This window comes from Anopheles marshallii, chromosome 2, assembly GCF_943734725.1.
Source record: "Anopheles marshallii chromosome 2, idAnoMarsDA_429_01, whole genome shotgun sequence".
NCBI classification, from domain to species: Eukaryota; Metazoa; Arthropoda; class Insecta; order Diptera; family Culicidae; genus Anopheles; species Anopheles marshallii.
Genome location: NC_071326.1, coordinates 75,856,808 through 75,872,279, shown reverse-complemented (window position 1 = coordinate 75,872,279; position 15,472 = coordinate 75,856,808). Strand labels below are relative to the sequence as shown.

Genomic DNA, 15,472 nt, shown 5'->3' with positions numbered 1-15,472 from the left:
CATTTAAGGTAAGAGAAAACGGCAAACGAGCCATCCAGTGATGTGATTTTTTACAGAGCCCAGATCACAATTATTGCATTCTTTCTCCAGTGTGTGCGAGTGAGTGTGTGTGTGTGTGCGCGCGCCTTTGTATGTATGGATGTGTGTAAACAATTCTTGATCGAGTGGCCGATCTAAGATGTAGAATGGATGTGTGGATAACGTGAAGAGAGAAAGAGAAGGGAAAAGAACAGACATAGTTGGGGGTTGGAGCGAATGCTTCCGGTTCCGATAAGGTTACCGATGTTGTAAGTATACCTTACCCCTCGTCAAACATGGACAAGATGATGGTAACCTTAGGAACGGCAACAGCAAACCTGATTGAAAAGAAACGTTTTCTGACATTTGCGGTCGAATGCTCGGGCGAAGAACTGTGTTCTTGCGCGGATGAAACAGGGGGATGAGAAACAAATGTCTTGCATTTCATAATAACAAAAAAATTAACTCATTTCTTTCACTTGCAGCTGTGTCCATCCACGATCTACCAACAAGGAACATAAACACGCGCACCCATAGGACCAACGCCCAGCAACGGTAATGGACAGCGATGATTCGAGACCGGGTTCGTCGGCTTCGAACAGCTCGGATTCAGAGCAGATCGCTAGTCCTGCCGCCAAGGAGCAGGAAGTTGAGCATTCGGATGGTTCCGGTTCTCCTTCGCGTTCACCATCGCCCGCTTCGCTCGGAGGCGATGGAGAGGACGGTGTGCGCGAAACCGGTCGACAGTCTCGGTCGCGATCGCGCTCCCAGTCACGTTCCAATTCGCCCGGCAGCTTGAATTACGAGGCCGGAAAACATGATTCATTGTCCAGTCCGCCGAAAACGTTCGATGCGGTTAACTCTCCCGCTGGTCTTTCTTCGAACTATAACCCTCGATCGCATCCTTCCTCGCCGGGGATGTATGCAGGCGTCCGGAGTCCGAGCGCTAAATCACTATCACCGGATGGTGGCAGCAGCCAACATCATGCCGACCGGTACGATCGATCACGGTCGCTCTCGAAGGAATCGAACCATTCGGACAACAGCTCGAGCAAAGCCGGTAGCCATCATCGGCGCGGCAGCCTTAGCAGTTCGAACCGCCAGCACCGGTCACTGTCCCGCAATTCGAGCACATCGAACCTGAGTGAAAAATTAAAAGGCGAAGAAATTTCCGACTGTGAAATGGAATCGGATCGCGAAGATAAAGCACCCGCCTCGCCGGATGCGCTGGAACACCGGGCGGATGGGACGGGACCTGTCGGTACCGGTCCTGCGGCCAAGAATAACGCACTCAATATGAGCCACGAAGATTTGAGCGACGTAAGCCTCGAGAGTGACAACGAACCCGAACCGGAGGAGGAAGACGAGCGGGACAGTGAGGTGGAGAGCGTAAATCGGCACGGTCGTGACGGTGCGCTCGACGAGGACGAAGAGGAGGAAGATGATGAACACAGTCGCGACCCGGCAGCCTCTAACGCATCGGCGTTGGAGCGAGATGACAGCGAAACGGGTGAACTGGAGCGACCGAAAATTACCGACCTACGTCAGAAGCTCGAAGAGCGAAAGACTCGTAACTTGGAGGTGGAAAAGCACACAATTAATGGTGGATCGAACGGAGCCGGGCTGCGGAATCACGATAAACTACTCGACGGTAACCTGATGGACAGTAAGAACGATGAGGATGCGCTCGATTTCGAAGCGGAAGAGGGCGAATGTAACGAGGCGCCGAAGGAGACGGAAAAGGCGGAAGATGCACAGGAGAAGGGTATAAAGGAGGAGCCCAAGTCGACCAAGGAGGGTTCGGCGGGTGATGATGATGATGAGCTGGAGGAAGGGGAAGAACTAGAGGAAGGCGAGGTGACGGATGAGGATGAGAAGCGGCCGGAAGAATCGGAACCGAAACCAATCTGCCGGTTCTATACGCGCGGCCAGTGTACCTGGGGCATGAGCTGTCGCTTTCTGCACCCGGGCGTGACCGATAAGGGTAACTACACGATGTTCGACATGGTGCGTCCTGTGCCGGTAACGCACGCACCACCCGGATACAGTGCGCATCCGGCACCGTTGTACGCATCCGACTATCGACACGAACGGGCCGCGGCTTTGCACCATCTGGCGGCGTCACATCATCCGGTTGCGGTGGTTGCACCGTACCCAGCAACGGTAGGTTTGGCACCACTATCGCGTCCCGTCGAGTCAGTCGCTACCGAAAGCGCCTGGGAGCGTGGTTTGCGCAACGCAAAGGAAATGATGCGCAAGGCAAACAAACGTAAAGAACAGGACATTGATTTTGATGATAAAAAGATGAACCTTTCACTATCACAGGATGAGCTTGAGAAGGATAACTACTACACGCGCGATCGAGCATCTCCTCCGGTAGCTGACTTTGAGTCCAGCTGGTGCTCTAAACACGATTCATTGATTTGGTTTTCTTTTCTTTTCTCCCTAGCCATCCCCACCATACGCTGGACGACCACCGGCAGCAGTTCCGCCCGGTTATGATTATCCAGCACCGGCCTCAAAGTTCCCCCGCGGTGGTGGTGGTATTCCGCCCTTCGAGGAGGATGCGTTTGGACGTACACACCGCTATCGGGAGCTACCGTCGCACCGTATGCCACAGTACGAGGATGAGGATCTATCGAAGCGACGCCACCCGCGAGTTACCCGCGAAGTGATCCTGCAGCGAGCTGACGATTGGAACGATCCCTGGATGCGTTCGAAATCGCCCGGTCGGGATAAGCGAGGTGCTCGGCGTGGCGCCGAACGGCGTAGCTATAGCCACAGCTCCTCTTACAGCAGCTCCAGCAGTAGCTCCCGCTCGGGGTCGAGTTCGGATTCGAGTCGTTCCCCCAGTCCAACCACGAACAGGCGCAATCGCTACGATAGCCATCGGTCGAAGGAGAGCGAACGTCATGCGGTTACCACTCATGTGCGTAAGATGATACGCACACGTTCACCAAGCGCTAGTCCACGACGTGGTAAGTAGACTCCGAGTAAAGGCGATGAGGAAGCTGCAACAGTTGTTCGTTTTCGGACTATTTATTTTTGTTGATGTCTGTATGCCATACAGGTCGCAAAGGATCTCCCGTACCGATTAAGCGAATGGACAAACGTGTTCCATCACCAGCGGTGGAGAAGCGTATGGTAGAGAAAGTTGTAGCAGCAAAGCGAAAAATGGTAATTTATAAGCAAAACATCGAGTCGTGGGTAATTAACACGTTAGTTTCATTTCGCTTTTCCGCCATTTTTAGTCACCCCCGATGCACAAAGCAGCCGCAACAAAACACCGACGCGCGTCGAGTTCATCCGGCTCCGGTTCGTCCGATTCGAGTGATTCCGGTTCGGAAAGTTCGTACTCCTCCAGCTCGTCGAGTTCGTCCCGAGGCAAGGGAAGACCGGCAAAGGTCCGGGCGTCCGAAAAGTCCACCAAATCATCGGGCATGGGAAAGAAGGGTAAGTTAACGTTTTTGCTGCAATATTTTTGGATTCCCGTGCTGATGGCGCGAACGTGACGATACAATCAAAACAATCAAACAATCAGTAGTACAATCAAAAAGGAGTAAAAATTAAGAATAGCAAATTCTTTCATTTGGTCAATTTGCGAGTGTACATTTTGATACGATGTGGACATGGGCTAGGGGTGGATGAAGTCAAAGAAAGCCAGAAATGGCAGACCTATACCTCTTGAGGTTGTTGTGCCGATCCGTATATGTGTCCTTGTAAGCAACAACGCCGAACTAGCAAGATGGGTTTTCATTAGTGTTGTGCGTAATGAATCTTTTGAGAAGAGAAGAGTCATCCATATGAATCTTTAGTGAGGAGTCAGTCAATTCGATCATGACTCGAAAATTTCAGGAATCCTTAACGCGGTGGCAGATAATGCACCTTGGAAACCTAAACCGGAACGGTTGGGCTCATTTTCGACAACTGATAATCGGTGGGGTGTACATGACGGATAGGCTTATTGCGGGAGGTTATATATCTTGGATGATTCACGAATCTTTGAAATAGACATTCATATTCATTGAATTCAAAGACTCGCGAATCTAAATCAGTTTCATCCAACACTAGTTTTCACAAATGTTCAAACCTACGTAGTCGCAATCTGTACACGCCGTTCTGAGAAAGCATGCGAAAGTATTAAACTGCGTGGTTATAATTCTACATATAAAGCATTGATGCTAAACTCAGTTTGATTAGAGCAACAGTTGTCATGTAGGAACCTGTTTGCGGATCGGATCACTCACACTTGTCTTATCACATGTCTGATTATTCAGACAACAGACGAAGTAGTAGCTTTTTTTGCGGTTTTTTTGTTTTGCCATTCATGAAGTATATATTGTATTTGTTCATGTTCGTGCGCTGATCGAGGGACATTCATAAACACCATGAGATGCTCTAAATTTCACTTCTTACTAACGTTCGCTTGCAGATTCAAAGAAGAACAGCGATGGCAAGGGTGGAGCACAGGTTATTCCACCGTCGAGTGCGGCCATGGAGAAGGCGAATGCGGCCGCATCGAAGAAATCATCACGCCGGGAAGAGCTGCTCAAGCAGCTGCGTGCCGTAGAGGAAGCAATCGCTCGAAAGCGCACGAAAATATCTTAAATCCCCTTTTCTGTAAGCGTACCCACAACAAAACTATTACTTCTCCGTTTCATCACCACACTCATCCACTTTCCGATTGGGTATAATGTACTGATGCTTAATGACAAACGATCGCTTTCGGTAACGCAGAGACACAGTCGCACTGAAATAAGAACACACATACACACCCCAAACCCATTCCAGTATATGACGACGATTTAACGCGGGGGATCATTCTTTTACGCTCCGGATCGATGAACCGGACACCGCTAAAGGACACACTATCACTATCCCCGCCCTCTGCCCGAACCCCCAGAAACTGAAGGAAAGGATCTAGTTTAGTTAAGAATTGAGACACACAGGAACTTTTTGTTTATTTAACAATTGTTTTCATTTTGTATCGTTTCGGACAACCTCCTCGATTTTGTGCCGCAATGGCGGTGAGAAGGGTGTCAGCATGCAGGCAAAATGTGTGTCGGTTTAAGTGTAATAAAATAAATGATGAATGAAATTATTTGATACATTACTTCTTCCTTTGCCTATCACAATTTGCATTGTGTCCTGTGCCTGTGCTTTCGTAGAGTGAAATTTTAGTCCGATTCAATAGATTCCAAACGTAATCGGTCGCAAAGAGAAAAAAGGCCGTGCATAAAATAATTTAAATTTCGGTAGGCAATCTTTATTGGTTCCTTTCCCTACGCTTCTCCCTGTTTATTGTTATATGATGATGATGAGTTGCACCTGAGTGACAATGGCATGAATATCTCTAGAATATGTGAAAAAAAACTAAAAAAAAATGCTAATGTGCTGCGCTAGCATGAGATTAAAGTTCCATTTATTCTATAATTGTACATAAAATAAATTCAAATCGTTTTCACTCATTTCCTGATGCATCAATCGTTTTCGCAAACGAAATTCCCGACAGGTTAGCATTAGCGAGTCGATTAAAACTTAAATCGAGCCGTTTCAGTCGCATTGGAGACTGACCATCGGGTACTGTTACACTGGACAGTAGATTTCTGCCGATTAACAGATAGGTTAATTTTGGCATACTGACAAACATGGAAAAATTTACCTCTCTCAACCGGTTGCCTTCGAGAATGATAGTGGTTAAACTCGCAAAATGGGTGTATGGGGCAGTGGTGCAGTACTGCGACGCATGGTCGCCAGCAGCGTGTTGTCGATGCGAACATCCACCAGATTGCGGCTGTGGTGAAAGATCACTGTTCTCAGCGGTGTTGTCGTGACACTTACGGTGGAGCCTTCTCTCGTTAGGCTTACAATTAAACTGTCCAGCTGGGAGTGATCCAGCACGAAGTGACGCAGATTGGGCACTGTTGTGAGATCGAACACGTCACCTTTTACGAACTCCGCCGTCAATTCACTGATGGTGTTGCTGAGACAGGAGAATGCGGAGCTGTAGTCTACGTGGAGGTCAAGATTTCTCATCAGGCACGTAGTAGTGCTGCACCAGCAATTTAAACCGTGGGTTAGTTGACAGAGTAAGACGAAAAGAAGGCATTTCACACTGCAATTAAAGGAAAGATATGCAAAAACAAGACAAAACCCTACACACAATGGCAATGAAATTCTGAATTACTTACCCTTGTCGTTGAAGCCAAGCCATACTGTTCGGTTTCCAACTAATTTTGCTGTATCTCCGTCGATACTGATGTACTCAATGAAAGCATCTCATCGATGCGGTTACGCACATACTTAACGAGATTGTAATGAGCTCAATTCGTTATGTGTTGTCATATTGCCGCACACAAAAATTCACTATACTAACCTCAATCTAGACGAAGTGAGTGGAAGAATGATTAATGTTATTGTTGATTCACCGGTACAACGCACAGCAACAATGCGCTGCTCTGCGCGTTTCAATCGTCACGTTCGGAAACTTGTTTTTAATTTAGGAAAATCTTTTTTAACGACTAGTACCGCTTCCTAGCAATTCAGGCCGTCCCGCACTTAATGTTAGATTTCGCAAAGGATTCGAGAAGGGGCATGTTGTTGTGACCGATACCTACCAGCTGGATGTTCAGATATAAAGCGCCGGATGTAAGTTGAACATTCATTTGTTTTAGAGTTCCTTTAAGTATGTCAGTATTCTCTCAGTCGTATTTTATTCTACCACCTCTGACACTAAAACCTGAGATGTTTGGCCCACGAGCACTGTTTTAAAGAACGTTTCTTTATTGTTGGACAAGCGATCACGATCAGAGGTCAGATGTCAGCTTGTACATTCGCAAGCGAATGATCGCAAGCCACTCGGTTGAGAGCGTGAAGACATTGCATACCTTCAGGCGCGCGCTTCTAAACCTCAATCTTTCAAAGCTATCTTAGCATCTTCTAAAAAAGATGATGATAGTGCCCGAAATGACTAGTAGAATGCAAAAATATTGCTTTAGTAAAAACAATGTGTGTATTTTTTAATTTACTGCAACAAGCGCGCCTAGGAACATTGAACTGTGATATAGCACCAATATATATTTAATATATTGCCGATGACGCTTGTTCCCTTAAGAACCATAATCCAAGCTCTGCTGGTACACCTACACGCAAAAGAAAGCTCGAAAGCGCTAACACCAACCTTGAAATTGATGGCGATTCATGAAAAAAAAACAACCAATCTTGCCCTATCAATCAACAAGCTGTAGACGAAAACGTAGAATACGGAATTACGGAAACGTTCATCATGCTGTGTTGAATATGCGTTTTGGTATGTGAATAAGAATCATACCACACCCGGCCAGTGGTGTGGCGAACGCGGTACACAAGGAACTTTCCACTAATAAGAGGTTTCGCTTACTACCGTCCGTCGAGCGTTGCCCAAAATCCTTCACATAACCATGCCACGGACAGATTAGGCTTTCATTTGCAGTGAAACAGGGCGATCGGACCCGAAAGAAAAACGAAACAAACCGCAATCTGACCCGAGAAGTCAAGTTCAATCGGAACGTAACGCTTGATATTGAACGCTTGTTGTAAACTGGTTTGCCAAAAATCAGGAGATGCGGTGAATAAATTAGCTCGCCACCGGTGGGACCTCGCGATTTTGGCGACAGGTTTTTTTTTTGCGCGAACGATTTGAATTTTCTCCGGTTGAATCGGTCCGATGCTCTGCACAAATTCTACGCGTACTGTTGGGAAGACGACGCTCGTGTTACGGCGCCGTGGTGGAAAATTGCACGCTCACTTCGCGGGCAAATAACAATGGGTCGGTGGGTCACCATGATGGAGGAAAGATCGCACAACGCAAAATGAATGAGGTTTAATCTTGTACATCATTATATTTCAAGCAATAACGGAGCCGAAGCCGCAGCAACGTGACCGTTGCTGTGACATTACGAAACATTGCACTGAATGTTGGAGGTCGTTCCAGCTGTGTGGACGAGACCTGCCGCTCCCTCGCGTAGCGCGCGAACTAACTTACGGGTGACTTACAGACGAAACATGAGTTTGCAGAAACTAAACCATCGCCAACCGAGGGGTAGGAAAATGATTCGCTCTTGGAAAGGTGATTTTCACGCTTCAACATCCACACTAACACACACACATGCGAAATTCTCACATTCGCACAAACACACTCGCCATGTTGGATGGAAGGATGGCCTCAAAAGCATTGAAGACTGCGCGCACCACGAGTGGCTTAGACATGAAGATCAGTTGGGGTGGGTTTTTTTTGGTACACACACAAAAACGCGAGCACTAATTAATTCTTCTCTGCCGCAGTGGCGGCAACCCACGTCCTAGATGGTTTGATAGGTTAGGGGTCGCTCGGTAACCGCGGATCGGGCCGTTTCAGCCTTCCGTTGGTTTGACTCGTTCGTGAAGCAGGTGCAGAAGATCATGTACAGCATCTTGCAGCAGAAATCGGGCGACACCGAACGCTTGCCGGTGAGCACATCCACCAAATAGTCGCACTCCTCGTGTACCTGCGCAGGACAACCGTTTGGAAGATGGGTAAAGAGGCCGATTGGATCATTAATCATGCTACTGCTTAGAACACTGGATGAAAGATCCGGTCACGAACTGCTTACAAATGCACAACAGCTATTCGTGCGCCGTGTCTTACCTTCACTTCCCGCACCTCCTCGACACCGCTCTCGATGCTGATGACGAAGCTCGGATCGGTCCGTTTCCTTTTCAGCAGCTGCATCTTTGGTCCAGGTGCCAGCGCACAGTTTCGGAACCTTCCGCCCGAAACAAACGAACTAAGCTCACCGAAACGATCCGTGCGCTGCGACGGTGTGTGCCCACGGTGGCATAGATCATGATCGCGAACCAACGATTCGCTGGGTCGCTGGTTGGCATCTCCCCCACCCTGTGCGTTACACCTCGCTGAGCGCACGTCCAGATGCAGCCGGTTAGCGCGGATCACTCTCCTGCTCTCGCTGTTCGCTCGCTCATTTCGCGTTCCGTTCCGTTCACTCTGTTTTCCATTCCCCTGGTCGTGTTGTTTCATCTCGTTGCGTGCTTATTAGTTCTTTATAACGCAAAAACCAAGAGGAGAGTTCCAGTCCGGCACATCGTCGCATCCAAACTCCAATGGATGGGCAGTCGGCACCACCGTGAGACATGGTGTGAGCTTTCCTACAATTTTAAACCCAAAACAGCTTCGGCTTTGAAGTCCCTCGAATTTTTTTTTGTTGTTCACCGGTTGGTTAACTCTCGTGAAGGAAATGTCAACCCAAAAAAACAGTGCCTACTAACAACTCTTGCTAGACTTGATAGTCTGTCCAAAATAAGGCAAACGAGACAAAAAAAAACTACAGCGCCATCTGGCGAAGAACACGCGCATCTGCCTGCGGGCGCGTGTGTGTTTTGATGTTCACGAATTTATTCAACCCCCCTCATCGTAGCGTGCTCTGCCGCGCTTGAGTTGCACTGTTTTCACCCAAAAATGTTACGATTAACATGTTCAAGGTGCTTTCACTTTCACCGACGCCGTGATCGCGTGCTTCGTGCAAGATATTTGAGAATATGCTTAGAGCAATCTCGGCAATTGGGGTTTCGAGCGGGAGCGCTTTTTTGGACGGAAGTTCATCGGCAAAGGGTGCTAAATAAAGTGATCTTGTGGTTATTTCTGTTAGCCCGTTTGTGGTGGTGGTGATCTACGCTCTCCGGTTCTTTTCTTGCTCTCAGCTTCACGGTAATGCAGGGCAATGGGTTTGTATCGCGTTTCGGAAGCCCACATCGGCCACGAGCAAATTGCGCAAATCCGACCGACTCTTCAAAGCGAATAATGTCAGGTCGTTACGATGGGAAAGAGCCTGGTCAAAATAACGAACCGAAATTAAGTAATCTACTGCAGGAAGCTCATTACTGCAGTTAATTCGTCACATTAGCGAAATAATGATATTTATGGCAAAGTTGCTATAATAACAGCGCTTCATAGTAAAATTAAAAAAAATCACCAAACATTTTATAACAAGATGTAAAAGAATAAAACAACTTTAACAAAACACTAACAAACGTTCTTTCATAACATACAAAACATAAAATAGATAACAACAAATATGGTTTTATGAAAATCAGAAAAAGAGAGTAAATTAAAACTGTTATTACAGCACATTTGTCTACTAAAAACTGTTGCCAAACTGCAGACAATGTCATGTCAACTGTATAAAATTTGGAAAATTGATGGTGTTTCGTGTTGTAGTTTGTGTGTTTATTTGAAACATATCTCAAAAGATCGTTAAAATTCATCAATCGCCCCGGCAAGCCCATGGTGCGCGGTGTTCTCTCACTGCGCAACACAGCGGTTCTTTTGCCGTACGCCGAGCGGGCTTCTTGTGCAAAGCTGCCTATTTCCCAACGGTTGTTTCGCCCGTTGGGTGGTGGAAAAATGCACCAACTGCAACCCGCAATACCGCCGACTGCCCCCCGCCGGTAACGGTTTACGTTCGCTAGCAGCGAGTCCAACGGCCCTGAATGAAGTGCGCTCCGCAGCACCGGAGCACACAAAACAGGCTGGAAAGCCGGTTCTTGCGCGGAACGAGACGTTCACCTCGAGCCGGGGCCCAATCTTGAGGTCACCTCCCAGCGCTGGATGGACGGTTTGGGTGGGGACCAGATGTTGTAGTTTCGGCCACGGTTCGATCACTGTCTCCCGGTTGCCTTCACGGCTAGTGCTGCGTCACTGTGGTTTGCTGTTTGGGGATGGAATCAACAACAGTGATTCAAGGTCCTAGTCGAGCGGCGTGTCAGCTTTGTAGCGCGGGGTTTCGTGTGTGTCAAGATGCGGCCCCCGGCCAGATGGATGGAGTTGGCGGGTAAATAAAGTCCTGAAGTAATTATTTGCCGAGTGCCGCGTCCCATTGACCATTACTAGGGTATTGTGCAATGGGGCCGAAGATGTTGACCATGGTACCAAGCAAATATAGTTTCATCATACCACAACGTGTGTGCGCGGTGACATTTTCTCACACGTGCAGTCTGCTACGAAGAATTTACGCGAATTCGTAAAGAATATTCTTTGTTTGTAGATTTCTCACTCAATTTATCTTCCACAAATACGTAGCTTTTGAAAGCCCATTCCATGATGGAATGCTTCAGTAATGATACAACAAACAAAGAGAGCGACATTACCCGCAGCAGTTCGCTGGAATCATCTCTATCTGAAACCCCGCTTTTAACGAGAGCATAACTCTAAGGGCGCAAAACGAGTTTTAATCTTCAAAGGGAGGGAGCAGCAGCAAACAAAGCAAATGCATCTGAGACCTTGCAGTTGCATAATTCAAATGTGACAATCACGCGAGTGGAAACGGCCAGATAACGTGCCCGAAATGTTGGGCAACAACGTAACCTAAACCGGAATCGTCTGCGTGTGCATTCCACGGCATAGATTTAAGGGGTGGATTCGGTTCAGCGATGTAATAATGCAACGGGGACGTGTGCGATTGTGCAATATGAGCTTAGAGAGGTTAGGTTTTTACAAAAAACGCGCTTTTTAATTTACTACTTAAAAGTTGAATTGATCTGGCAAGTTGAAAACATCAAACAAGAACGTAGACCCCAGAAAACAACGAAACGACACACTAAATCTGTTATTGTTGCTCTCCCATAGGTGTGAAACGAAAAGTAAACCAGACATGACATAGCCATGATGGACATACCTCCATTATGCAAATGATTAGCTTCAAATGTACGCGATTAAAGAAGGAGAAATTCTGAAATCTGTTTGTTTAAACAATTTAAGCCCCATTTTGGCCATTTTCGTATGCCACAACCAGGCAAAGCATCCGGTTGCTAATGATATTTGCATTGAAATGATGACAACAAAACGAATTAAAATTCGAAAGCAAACAATGGTAAGTGAAGAATTTCAACATATTTAGGACAAATGAAAACATTTTCAAATTTTGTATAAATAGTTTAACAGACAAAACAAACACTAAATGTGCACAACGTACGCAAGCTTCTCCGCTGGTTGTACCATGTTGGCTTTAGTAATTGCTCCTTGCTTTTGATTACTAAGAGCAGCTGTACTGCTGGTTGCAGCACTTCCGGGCGCAATTTTCGTTGCAAGCTTGTTCAAATGTTTAATGCGTTCGTGCTGTACTTTTTGTGCATGTTTACGCAGCGATTTCCCGGTCGGAATCAGGTCCTGTACTTTACGCATTGTAGCCTCATGATTGCACGACACGCACCGTAAAGGCGCTGGGCCAAGCGGAATCTTCGTACCCGCTGCTTCGGTGGTCTTGCGTAGCTGCTTTAGAATATTATCAATTAGCAAGTGCAAGAAATTGAACCGATGGCGCAGTTTAACTTCCAACCGTTCCAGCGTGCGGATGTTCAGCTTGGTCTCCAGATCGGTGTTGACCTTTTCCATACGATTTTCCAAACATTCTACCACTGCTGAGAAATGATCAACCTGTGCGTTAATGTGAGTTTCCAGCCGTTCGTTCGTTTTGGTAAACTGTTCCTTCGATAGGCGCGTATGGAAGTGTTTATATTCGACACGATCCTCCATTTGCTGATCAAGCAGATCTAGATGTGTTTCCATTTCCATCTGCTCCACGTTTACGCGTTCGACGAGTTTGGACAAATTGTTATCGACTTCCAACTCCAAAGTCTGCATCTCGGTTGCAATTGTTTGACGGAAACTTGCTAGCGTCACCTCCAACTCCTTAGTAACTTGGGCGAACTTATCACATTTGCTTGCAATGCTATCGGACTGTTTCGCTCGCTCTTCTAAGCTCTTTTCGAGGGCTTCAATGCGTTCATGGCAAGACCGTAGGAGCTCCTCAAACTCTCGCGGCCATATCGCCCGGATAGTATCCGCGGTCAGTTCAAGCGAAGCACTCGAAGATTGGGGTGAATCTTCGGTAGTTGATTCTTGCTCCGGCAGTGGTAGTCGCGCAATAACACTCATCAGCACACTCCGAATAGTGTCCAGCTCTTTCTCCAGATCGGATTCCGTTGGTTGGTGCTTTATCGTACTGCGCCGTGGTACAAGCGACTTGACCGTGCTTGGCACGGGATGTCGATAGAAGTCGATCGGTACGGTACCGTCCATGCTGAAGCGTTTCGACGTCCGAAGCATGCTTACGGAGCTGCAGTGAGCACGGAAGCCAGGAAAGTGTGCCTTCAAGAGATGATTAACGTTGTCCAGCTGGGCACGCATAATGGTCAGCTCACCACCACCGAGATAGGGCTGGATGGACTTCTCCAGCCGCGAATACTCCAACACCGTGTCATTCGCCATCGACGCTAGCCTGCCAATCGATTCATCAATCTTGTCAAGTCGGGCCGCTAACGAAAGGTAATCGAGCGGGGTGTTTACCGTGGATTCCAAAGATGAGGTTCTGCTGCGACTAAAATGATCCAGCTGCTCGGCAGTCGGCAGGATGGCTTTGTTTATTTTGCTTTGTTCATCCAACTGACCTTGCAAACCTTCAACAATGTTTTGTAATTTTGTAATGTTTGCAAGCAATGCTTGGTAGGTTTCGGTATCTTCAAAACGTACAACGGGAACTGGAGAACTCCTGCTCTCTTGTATCAATAAAAGTTCCTCAGGAGATGGAAGTTTTGTTGTTTCCAGCACTGGAGATGTCTCCGTCTGCACCGAAGATGTTTCCGAATGGCTTGAGCAACTCTGAACCTGATCTACCGGAACATCTTCAAGCCTCAGCCTACCCAATATTGCCGTCAGTAATTGTTGCAGTGGTGTAAATTTCAAGTTTCCTGTAGCAGGAGTCCCAAAAGCTTCCTTCAGCAATTCGGAACAGGTAGGGAACATATTCGGCGATAATTCAATTTCTTCCCAAAAACCTGGAGATGTGTCAATGTCAAAATAACTTCTATCTCAGGCTACTAAGATCGAATTGCAGTACATAAAATGTCATTCATTAGATGAATTACTGTTTTGCTTGGTTGAAGTCCACGCGCTAACCTCCCAATATAACAAAATAAACTGATATACGAGCTGTGTTTTATTTGTGCCGCTAATGTGTTTTACTGCCGCCAATCATTGCAGCAAATTGTTATATACGGCAGAGGGAACAATAAAGCTCGTCCATTAAACCGCCACAGGTGGTGGATGAACTTCAGACCAAGCGTGAAGCCTTCTTAGTGCGCCGAAATTGCGCATCGTTCGCGATGAAGCCGGTCCGGTTGGGATTGATGGTGGCACAAATGCTGGGCAAGCAAACGTTGACCGGTGATCCATCATAGTTCGTGCGCAGCTAAATCGTAGAACCCAATCTTCACCAATTAATTGCAGGATTAGCGATGTGCGGCCTGAACGGATCGTCGTACCGTATCGTCAATGGAAGTACCGCGATCATAAACGATTATCCGTTTATGGTGTCGGTTCAGCGCTGGTCGCCGGATGCAAAGACCCACATCTGTGGTGGAACGTTCATCAACGAACTGTGGATACTGACTGCGGGCCATTGCGTGGCGTAAGTAGCGAGTGACTGGGAGGCGAATGGTGCTGATGTCGGAAGAGGACTCACTAATCCATCTTGAATTTGGCTACAGTGACGACGAATTTTCCCGTGGTGGAATTGTGCGAGCGGAATCATCGTTTCACGCATCAGGTGGTATCTTTCTCAAGATCGAGCGTACGGTGCTGCATGAGCGCATGTCTTACGGCACGAGAGGAATCGATTATGATTTTGGTTTGATAAAGCTGGCAGCGAAATTCGAGCGTGCCGTACCGATTCATATGGTGGCGGCCAAGAGGCGCTTCTATCCGGGCGAACTCTGCACAATCATTGGTTGGGGTTTGACGAAGAATACCGGTGATCGTGAGCAGCTGCGTATGGTGAAGGTACCAATCGTTCCACGACAGAGTTGCAACGAAGCATTCGCGGAAATAGAAACAATCACCAGCCGGATGCTGTGTGCCGGATACGCAGCGGGTGGTCAGGATGCGTGCGAGGTACATTGCGCAAAAGAATTTAAATGATTCGCTAATACCAACTTAAAAAATACTATTCTCGAAGGGAGACTCTGGCGGACCGCTTATCTGCCGTGGCATACAGGTGGGCATCACTTCCTGGGGCGTCGGATGCGCTAAACCGCGACGCTACGGAGTGTACAGCAATATCGCAAACCAGCGCGACTGGATACGAAAGCATACGGGTGTGTAGGCTGTGGAACTGCACGACAACTTTCCCCATTAGACTACAAAGTGGTCGAGATAGCATTAGCGGCACAACATTACGAATGTGACCTTACGCGCTCGAAATATAATGGCGAAAACATCAACATTAAAATCAAATTCAATTAAAGTGTGGCACATTTGAAACGAGACCTTCCATTCAATAATGTCGGTTAGTGGCGTACCTGTTTAGTACGGTTTGGCACACCAACATGCGGTTAGTGTCCGCGATAATCAGCTTTATCGGAGCGC

General features: G+C 47.3%; 3 protein-coding genes across 3 annotated transcripts; 2 read left to right on the top strand and 1 right to left on the bottom strand.

Moving 5' to 3' along the window:
* The first annotated feature begins 576 nt into the window (after window positions 1-576).
* Window positions 577-4,626, top strand: LOC128706925 (zinc finger CCCH domain-containing protein 18-like). Its single transcript, XM_053801867.1, has 5 exons — window positions 577-2,394; window positions 2,468-2,996; window positions 3,089-3,195; window positions 3,270-3,471; window positions 4,451-4,626. The coding sequence occupies exons 1-5, from the start codon at window positions 577-579 to the stop codon at window positions 4,624-4,626; spliced, it is 2,832 nt and encodes a 943-aa protein (XP_053657842.1).
* Window positions 4,627-5,479: 853 nt separating this feature from the next.
* LOC128718591 (uncharacterized) lies at window positions 5,480-6,232 on the bottom strand. The gene is made up of 3 exons (XM_053812213.1): window positions 6,210-6,232; window positions 5,757-6,133; window positions 5,480-5,724 (listed from the first exon to the last, which is right to left on the bottom strand). Exons 1-3 carry the CDS (start codon window positions 6,230-6,232, stop codon window positions 5,480-5,482), a joined length of 645 nt encoding a protein of 214 aa, XP_053668188.1.
* Window positions 6,233-14,343: 8,111 nt separating this feature from the next.
* Window positions 14,344-15,209, top strand: LOC128718590 (trypsin-2-like). Its single transcript, XM_053812212.1, has 3 exons — window positions 14,344-14,516; window positions 14,596-14,998; window positions 15,063-15,209. Exons 1-3 carry the CDS (start codon window positions 14,344-14,346, stop codon window positions 15,207-15,209), a joined length of 723 nt encoding a protein of 240 aa, XP_053668187.1.
* Window positions 15,210-15,472: the final 263 nt, after the last annotated feature.